The 10,112-nt window shown below is 39.4% G+C and overlaps 1 protein-coding gene across 4 annotated transcripts in view; it reads right to left on the minus strand.

Moving 5' to 3' along the window:
- Nucleotides 1-6,651, minus strand: part of plin1 (perilipin 1) — a 45,118-nt gene extending 38,467 nt beyond the window's left edge. The window contains exon 1 of one of the 4 annotated variants that reach the window (XM_087981166.1): nucleotides 6,633-6,651. Coding sequence is in view for 1 of the 4 variants with exons in the window: in XM_043677231.2 (XP_043533166.2) it covers nucleotides 1,006-1,008 (3 nt within the window). In the remaining 3 variants the exon portion in view is untranslated. Of the gene's footprint in view, nucleotides 1-1,005; nucleotides 1,043-1,517; nucleotides 1,588-1,743; nucleotides 1,763-6,632 lie in introns of those variants that run through there. The other 3 variants (XM_087981165.1, XM_043677232.2, XM_043677231.2) reach the window with 3 other exon arrangements.
- Nucleotides 6,652-10,112: the final 3,461 nt, after the last annotated feature.

Genomic DNA, 10,112 nt, shown 5'->3' on the forward strand with positions numbered 1-10,112 from the left:
CATTAATGAAATTATTTTATGCATCAGAATCATAGAATCCTTCCAGTGCAGATAGAGGCCCATCAAGTCTACACTGACATTCTGACAAGCATCCCACCCAACCCTGTCCATTTCCCATTGGTGAGGGGAGCAGAGGTTGGTGGCATACTGATAATTTCAGTGGGCAAAAGGAAGTACTATAGATGCTGGAGATCAGCCCTTCAGTCCTGGAGGCCTTTTGCCCGAAACATCGATTTTCCTGCTCCTGAGATGCTGCATGACCTGCTGTGCTTTTCCAGCACCACACTCTTGATAATTTCACTAATCTAGTAATCCAGAATCGGAGTTTATAGGTCATAGCATATCAAGTGATGAAACCTGAATCCAAAGATCTGGAATAAAAAAGCTGATGACTACTATTAATTGTTGTAAAAACCCATCTAGTTCACTCATATCATAGAATCAATCGTAGAACCCTTACAGTGTGGAAGCAGGCCATTTGACCCATCAAGTCTACAGTGTCCCTCAGAACAGCATCCCACCCAGACCCATGGATTAACTAGTTCATTCAAATCATTGTGCTTTCTAGGACCATGTCATGTGCAAACTTTGCAGTTGATGATGGCTACACTTTAAAAGTAATAATAGGTTAAGAAGAAATTTGAAACAGCCAGGGACATACCAGAAAGCATTTTATGAACACAATATATTTCACTTGATGGGGAATGGCCGCCACAGAATCAAAATTGGGATTGGTTCACCATAAATTTGGAGGAGGTTAGAACTTTGACGAGTTGAAAAAATGGTCAAAGTGAGGCATGCACAGAGTACTCAAATAGGACCTTTGCATTGATAAAGATTGAATGGACTAGAACCAATCTGCTATTGTAATGGAGGTACAGAGCAAGGAAAGGGACAAATAATCAAAGTTAATAAAGTGGACGTCGAGCAAGCCAAACACTCAAAATGGAGAGACATCAAGGAGTAGTGATAGAGCATCCAAATGAATTCAACAACTTGTCTTACCATAGCAGCCCCGCAGGTCAAAAATATTGGCTGTTTGTGGACTCTATTTAAATATATAATTAAGAACATTAAAATAGACAATTTGAGCCGATGGCTGTATGCTCCAAAGTCCTTAAGCTTCATCATTTAATCACTATTTTGCACGCACCCCTTTGAGGAATTCTGACTTCGATCAAACGCAGGCAACTTCAAGGATTGTAGACACAAAGCTATTCCCAAGCTTGCAGAGAAATATTTACAAAGCTTTGACCCTAAAAGAAGCCCACGCGAATGGAATCAGCGCCGTACAGTCCGGCAAACTAGATATCGTTAAAGGCAAACTCACTTCCCTTCAGAAGTTAGGGCAATCTCATTGCACAAAAGCATGCAACTGGAAAATAACAGAGAAATGTTCAGTAGTGTTTAAATCATGGATTTACTCAACAGTGGGGATGGGAAGGACTGAGCCCACAAAACCGGACGCTTGCTTTGTTTTTGCTCCTAAAAGGTTCTGACTGTCCCCAAATACTCACAGTTCAGCGATATCCCAGCAAGGAATTACAATCAAACCGTGCGGAGTAACGAAAGAAACCTCCCTCCATCCTGAAATTAAATAGCATGTGGAGCCCACCCCTCCACGCCCATTGGACAGCACCGCTATCTGTTACAATTGCTGGCAGGGCTGCTCTTCAAATAAAATCATTAATTATTGCTATTATAATCCTACACAGAAGGAATAAAAAAAGGTGATGTCCTTACTTCTGTGTTTATATCTCACCCTGGCCTGGAGGGGTGTTAAAATTAAAGCGCTGTTGAAGTAGAGTCCCTTCCTCTGGGCTAGAAGGTCGAGGTGTCAGTCTAGCCTCTGTATGTGATGGAAACTGAGGTGTCATACAGGTTGAATAAAATAAAGCAGTGAATAATTAATAATCAATAATTTTTATCATTCTAATTCTTCTCTTGAATTGTGTGCGTAAGAAATAAAGGGGATATTGTGGCAAAGTAATACTGTCCCTGCTTCTGGGTTCAAGTCCCACCTGCAATGAAAACATTTCATGACCTGCCTGAACAGGTCGATAAAGTTTTTTGTTTTAAAATGAGGGATGTAAACTTGATGCTGTCAAATTAGACAAAAACAAACAGTGGAGAATGGGAAGCAGGTTACATTTTGAGTACCAGTGCAATTTCCGGAGATCAGTTAGCAAGAAATAAAAACAGGACGTGCTGGTTTGGCAGCATCTGTGGAGAGAGGAATAGAGTTTATTGTTTAGGCCTGTGATCTGAAACATTAACTCTTTCTCTCTCCACAGATAGGTGTCACATCTGACCTGCTAAGGGTTTCCAACATTTTCTGCATTTGTTTCAGATTCCCAGTATCCATAGTACTCTTTGAGGAGAAAGTGAGGTCTGCAGATGCTGGAGATCAGAGCTGGAAATGTGTTGCTGGAAAAGCGCAGCAGGTCAGGCAGCATCCAGGGAACAGGAGAATCGACGTTTCGGGCATAAGCCCGAAGAAGGGCTTCCTGAAGAAGGGCTTATGCCCGAAACGTCGATTCTCCTGTTCCCTGGATGCTGCCTGACCTGCTGCGCTTTTCCAGCAACACATTTCCAGCTCCATAGTACTCTTAGCTAACAAGTTACGAGGGCATTAGAAGATGGAAAACAAAATGCTAGGTAAAGGAACATTGTTTTCTTTTCATTCATACACAGGATGTGGATAACACTGGCTTGACCAGCATTTATTGCGCATCCCTAATTAACCAGACAACAGTTAAGAGTCATCCATATTGCTGGTGGTCTAGAGTCACATGTAGGTCAGACCAGGTAAGGATGACATTTCCAAAATGACAGCAGATTGTGGCAACAGAACATTTCTCACTGTGTTTCCCTAATATATATGACAATAAATCATTCATTCCCTAATGGACATTAGCGAACTAGATGAGTTTTTTCTCCAACAATTGACAATGATTTCCTAATCATCATTAGATTATTAATTCCAGATTTTTTATTAAATTCAAGTTCCACTATCTGCCATGGCAGAATTGGAACCCAGGTTCCCAGGACATTACCTTAGTCTCTTGATTAATAATATACCAATAATAGCACTGGGTCGTTATTTCCCATTATTCTTCCCTATCAGAGGAAAGGGTATCATCAATAGACTTTTCCAGCGGCCATTCTGATATGCCAGCTCAGTTAAACTGATACAGAAATATTGCAGCTGAAGATACACAGACCCACAGATGCTGACAGGCCTGCTGAATAATTCCATCGTTGTCCCTTTTTACAGCTCAAAACAACATTGCCAGGGAGATTGAAAGATTGTATTCCCCTCCAATTTCATTTCTATGGGTATCATCTGTCATGAGAATAGATCATGAAAACAAATTACTTATGGAAAACAAATTACTTATGGATGTACTGAAATCTTAAGTAGAAAATGTTTTTAAAATGATGGATATATAGGTGAAAAGATGGCTGAGAATGTGAATTCAGAGGCTGTTGGAAACACCCCCTGGTGATTACATTGCATCCTGAAAGGAACCATGAAATGTCACAGCTGACTAATTAGATTAGATTACAGAGTTCTTCATAGGCCCTTCGGCCCAACAAGTCCACACCGACCCGCCGAAGCGCAACCCACCCATACCCCTACATTTACCCTTTACCTAACACTACGGGCAATTTAGCATGGCCAATTCACCTGACCTGCACATCTTTGGACTGTGGGAGGAAACCGGAGCACCCGGAGGAAACCCACGCAGGCACGGGGAGAACGTGCAAACTCCACACAGTCAGTCGCCTGAGACGGGAATTGAACCCGGATCTCTGGCGCTGTGAGGCAGCAGTGCTAACCACTGTGCCACCGTGCCGCCCCAAATGTCAAGGGAATTTTAGACAGCAGCTGTTCAAGGGGAGAGATGTCATCTAAAAAATGGAACTTTGATCTCCTGTGGTTACAGAGATAATGAGGGGCTGATTAGTGACTCTCAGAAGAAAACTATCTCCTGTAGGTTGTGTTGCAGACTGTAGTCATATGTAAGTTGAAAGAAAGGTAGTTCTGACTAAAAGGCAGTTCATGTTTTGAGCATAGTGACCCTTCTTTAGAACAGGGTTAGGGTTCTAAAGAAGGGTAATTGCATTTCGAATGTTAACTCTGCTTTCTCTCCACAGATGCTGCCAGACCTGCTGAGTTTCTCCATCAATTTCTAATTTTGTTAGAGTCCCTGATTGCTGAAAATGTCATCCATTGCTGGGGAAAACTGGATAAATTCCTTTGAGTCAAATGCAGAACCAATAATCTCTAAATAACCACTCAACTACATTACTGAATTCACCCACCTGAATAGCCTCAATGTTTTACAATATGTTCATCACAGCCAAGCCAAAGACTGGCTCATACATTTTTTATTTTCTCATTTCTAAGCTCTGTGTATGTTTGTCACACTATTATATTTTCTTATGTTTTAGTAACTAATAAGCTAAGATTTTAATTCAAGAAAGCTTGGCTTAATTGATGCTTTTAAAACAGAAATACATTTTTGTTGGGAAATGAAATTCGTAAGGGAATGGATTCTTTTATAAAGTAACCCTGTTGTCAGCAACCAAAGGAGGGGCTGTGTAAAGAAAGAGAACCACTTCATCGCATAGCCCCCCCCCCCCAGAGCGTAGCCATTTCAGGGAATCTCATCCAGAATCATAGCCGATTGATGTCACTTGCCCGTATAGAATTAGAATCAGAATCCCAACTGTGTGGAAACAGGCCCTTCAGCCCAAGTCCACACCAACCCTCCGAAGAGTATCCCACGCAGATCCATTCCCCTATATTTACCCCTGACTCATGTAGCTAACCTACACATCCCTAAACACTATGGGCAATTTCGCAGGGCCAATTCACCTAACTTGCACATCTTTGGGTTGTGGGAGGAAACCAGAGCATCTGGAGGAAACCCACGCAGACACTGAGAGAATGTGCAAACTCCAAACAGACAGTTGCCAGAGGGTGGAATTGAACCTGGGTCCCTGGCACTATGAGGCAGCAATGCTAACCATGAGCCACCGTGCCACCCCTTGTAGACCAGTTACAACCTCTGATAATGTTCAGAGCAGCAGACATCTAATGGGCTATGTGAAAGTTTGTGTGAAGTTGTATTAAAAGTGGTCACCGTAGTCCTACGGGACTATAGTGTTGCTCTGTCATTAGAGAAAGACGACTGGTTGTGATTTAAAGTAAGGGTCACCATACCTCAGGTGAGGTGAGAAGGTGAGGAGAGTTCTTCATAGTAATCTCAGCTGGTGGGGAAATTGATTCCACTCTGTTGGCAACACTGTATCATAAACCAGCTGTCCAGCCAACTAAGCTAATGGACCCTGATGAAGTTGTAATAACTTGTTATGGAATGCAGTTTGGTCATTGATCAGCATGCAAAACTATTAGAAGATATACTTAAGAGAATTTACAAATGCTGAGATGTAATTTAATGGTTATATCATATTCAGGGAAATTGAAAACTGATGATTGTGTCAGTTAGATAGCTTTAGTATATAGTTGCCCAATAGCACAAGAGCTATGTTACAATCTTTGTTCAAATGACTTAATCACTGAAGCATTCTGGATTAATGATTATATGTTTAGTTCAACTCCCTGACAGAATAAATAGTTCTTTGACGCCAATTTCTCAATTACATCACTGTTTAAACATAAATATTCAGAAAAAACATCAACACAGACAGAAAATAAATAAAGCAAAGACCTATCGGTAACTACTTCATATTTCAAAAGGTTACTGAACTTTATGATCTTGATTTAGAAAGGAAATAATATGCACATTGGCAAAATACTAATTGGAAATCTATTTTTCTTTGTTATCATTGTATTATATCTGATACTTGAAATAGATAAGAGAATCTAGCTTATTATGTAAAAACTGAATATTTTTCATTCACTGAAGAGAGATTAATAACTTGCATACACCCACGAAGCAAGTGGGTGATGGTGATAGATAGGTTTTCCTGTCTGGATTAGATTTGAATGCAGACTGAGAAAAGTCAGAGAATTAAGGATGGCTGCTGATTGTCCGTGGATTCAACACACAAGTTTTCTGTGTCATGGGGAACTCAGATTGAGGCACCTGGAGTCATTGTTCCTGAAAGGCTTATCCTGTGACTCCCTGTCATCATAGATACAAAGTCAAATTGGGTATTTTGCACATGTTGATTAGATTTGCATGTCACAATGTTCGTTATAGGTTAGCATCCCACAGATCTCCACTCCTGCTGCCTCCTTCAGGGCCTTGGTAGCTTGGTTGGGTGACCAGAGAGGAAAAAAGATAGGTCACACTGTACAGAATTACAAAACAAAGCAGTGAAGCATGGCTTCAGTTAAAAATCCTTTTGCACACACATTTTAGGATGCTTGTTTTTTTCCCCACATTGATCGGGGAAAGAAGGATGCACACCTGATTGTGTCGCTGAAAAATTTAGACAAGTAATGCTTTGAAACAGAGTGAATGATAGAAATGGAAGAGATATAGCAAACATGGTTCACATAGCAAGTTCATTCACATTAGCCATCTCTGCACCTGTAACAATCTCTAATTTCCTAACTCTAGAGTAACATCTCCTTTGATAGAAATCACACCTACCTTGTACTGATATTGCCAAATAGAACAGCCATGTTCAAGAGGATTACATATTGGGGGAGATGAAATACATCCTTATTACTATTGTAACAAACTATGTATTTTGAATGTTTATTCACAAAGGGCAAAGCAACTCATCCTTTGTTAATATATTATTTCAACATACATGGCTGTCCTCCACTGAATGACAAAATGCAGCAAAGTCCTTGTTGTGAACTGAATTGACATCTTCCTCTGCCAATGATGTGGACACGTGTTTGCCATGATCAAGGACTGATAATCCGTGGACAGATCTCTCAGTCAGAAGAATTAGGATGAGTAGAATTACAATGTGTAAAGCACATATTACATGACATGACATTGCCTGGGTCCAGAATAAGGATTAAAAACTTTAAAGATGACAAAATGAGGGGGGGGGGGGGGGGGGAAAGGGCACAAAATATATTCTGTTCTCAATAGTTGAACATTCAAGATATTTTTTTATCCTGTAAAACCCTTCAGAGTATATAATGTCAGTGTCAGCAAATCCTATCTAAAGCCCAAACAAGGTCTTATTACCAATTCAGACAGGATTCAAGGCACCGATCATTGTGTCTTAGATCTTGCTGTTTGTGATTGGCAGTTTTAAGCTCTGGACTGGGCAAGCTGATTTTAAATGTGACAGTTGGTGACGACTGCTTCACTTCACAGTCAAGTCTTGAGAACAATGGACACTGAATCTAGTGTCTTACATATGACTTAGCAAAGACAGCAAATGAGAATTTAGAGCTTTTATAGGTTTGGTACATATACTGCACATTATGTCATTTATACTTTGCACCTTTTATTCTCTTGTACTTCATATGAATTTTATTAAATTTCCAAGTGATCTGACATGCTTAGAAAGTAGGTGAAAAATAATAATCAGTTCTGGTGGAATTTGGAATATTCAAACATGCAGTCCAAAGGTAAGAGTTCACTTTAGTTATGAAGAGAGATTGGCTAGACTAGGGTTATTTTCCTTGGAGCAGAGGAGACTTTGTGGGTGGGTGGGTGGAGGGGGGACATGACTGAAATGTATACAATTATGAGAGACATAGACACGAAGAAACCTTTCCCATTGGTGGAAGGATCAATGACCAACAACATAGATTTAAGGTATGAGGCAGGAGGTTAACAGAGTTTTTTTGTGAGGACATTTTCCCCCCATCAGTGGGTGGTGAGAATCTGGAACTCTCAGTCTGCATAAGCCCTCATAACATAAGAGGGATTTAGATGCACACTTGCGATGACAAGGCATAAAAGGCTCTGGGCTGGAAAATGGGTTAGGACAGGTGGTTGTTTTGGTTGGTGCAAACTCAATTAGCTGAAGGGCCTCTTTCTGTGCTGTGGAACTCCATGATTGTGCACACAGATGTGCTTTACCGTAAATATGCTCTGCATAAGGTCCATGTTTAGTTGTGCTTCCACATGAGTATGACTTAGCTAACAGCAATAAAAGGTGAGGATTATAAAACAACCCAAATCATAAAGGCGTCCACTCTAAAACGGTCTCTCGGGTTTACTTACAGAAATAAAAGCAACATATTTTGAATTTTGTACATCAATAGCAAGAAAAGTGGTGAAAATACTTAACAAATCTTACAGCATCTGCAGAGAGAAAATAGTTAGGGTTCAGGCAAGTATGTGCATGATATTTGACTCGACCCACTAACTCTGTTTCTCTCTCCATGGATTATAAGAGACCTGTTAAGCATTTCCACCACTTAGCTGTTATTGATTACTTAAGCACTGGACTCGAAGATACCTCATGCGTGGGAATGAAAACAGAAACTGCTGAGAAAACCCAGCAGGTTTGGCAGCATTGTGGAGAGAAACACTTAACATTTCAAGTCAGGTATGACTCCTTTTAGAAAATGATGATGTTATGCTATTGACAAAGGGGAAGGAGAATCAAGTGGAACAAATGGTGAGCGCGAATAGAGTTAAGGACAAATAGAATGCTAACGGTAATATAGAAGAGATATAAGTGCAGAATAGGGGTTCAAAGGTGCTTTCATTGTATGGAAATAACTTGCAAGACTTTTTTCCAGACAAGTGACAAAGTACTGAAGGAATGCAAGCTTTTCTGGGTTGTCAAATAAGCAGAATTTCAGCTTCACATTAACATTTAGGATTAAAACATTTTGTATAATCTACACAGTATGTTTCCAAACGTTTAATGCTAACTTTATCATATGGCCTACCTAAATTCTAAAGATGTTGACTTTGAAATATTTCTTTCTCCCTGCACCAACCTTGCTTAGATTTAAGACACAGTGTCCAACTCAACTTCACTTTACCTGCTCCCTCAATCTCCTCTTTCTCATTAAATGTGCATTCATTTTAAAATCGGCATTTGCAATATGACTAAAATGAAGGCATTTAAAAATGTAAAACAAGACAATTCCATAATTAATATATTAGTTTATTAGAGTTCACAGAAAACACGACAGTGTAATTTTCCGGTTACAGCAGCATTGGTTTGCAGTAGTCACTATAAACTAGTGGTTTTATAATTTATTTTACAGAAATAGTAACTTCTCAAACATGGTTTAGTCTGAGAAATTTCGCAGGGAAAAAAGTTATTTTACTATATGAGGAATCAAATTGCATAAATAGTCCAAGTCTTTTCAAGTCATCTCTCAACTTAAGCCCACATTTCTTTCAGGCGAAGTTCCTTGCCAAGAGTATCCCATCACAAAATTCCCTTTCATATTTTTAAACAAATGTTCAAAATGTCACATTGGTTTGCATAGTTTTTTTTTTAAAGAAACAAAATTATTCAGTATACATAGTTTTTGTTTCTAAATTCAGTTGCTATAGCTTCCATTAAACAGCCTCTAAAATGCTCAAGTTAAATATATTTTCATTTTCATAAACTTTACCATTTTTGATAAAAAAACAATGCATTTTCTAGCCACTTAATTTACTATTTCAATTGTTACCCTAACTGACCTAACTGTTTTTTCTCCCAAAACATCTTACCTTGCAGTTATCTTGCAACACGAACTACCCTGCATTTATGTAACACTAAGGCACGGAAAACAGTAGTGCGAGACCTAGCTAATAAATCCTGACTTGAAGTGGACTGGTGCTGGCTGTAAATTACATCTAATGTCCAGATAAAAGCATTAATAATAGGTTTTCCTTAATATTCTGGTGGGTACGTGCACTGTGTAATTATTGTATGTAGTCACACAAAACCCACGTTCAATTCTCAACCTGGGCTGAGGAAAGGGATCTCAAACAGACTAATATTGAAGATAATCATATGCTGAGCTTAATGTCCTATTTCAAGGATCGAAAGGGTAAAATGTAGTTAGCCTATCACTTGAGCCTTGCAGGAAAAGACTTATGTGAAAATCAGGTGATGTTAGGAACTGTGATGCATCTTCTCTTCACCAGTTTAAGAAAGTCAAAGAAAAAGCTGGGCCAAAAACAAAATATAGGGATTGTTGGAGA

Source organism: Chiloscyllium plagiosum, unplaced genomic scaffold, assembly GCF_037043375.1.
Source record: "Chiloscyllium plagiosum isolate Xiang-an unplaced genomic scaffold, Cpla_swu_hap1 HiC_scaffold_39, whole genome shotgun sequence".
NCBI classification, from domain to species: Eukaryota; Metazoa; Chordata; class Chondrichthyes; order Orectolobiformes; family Hemiscylliidae; genus Chiloscyllium; species Chiloscyllium plagiosum.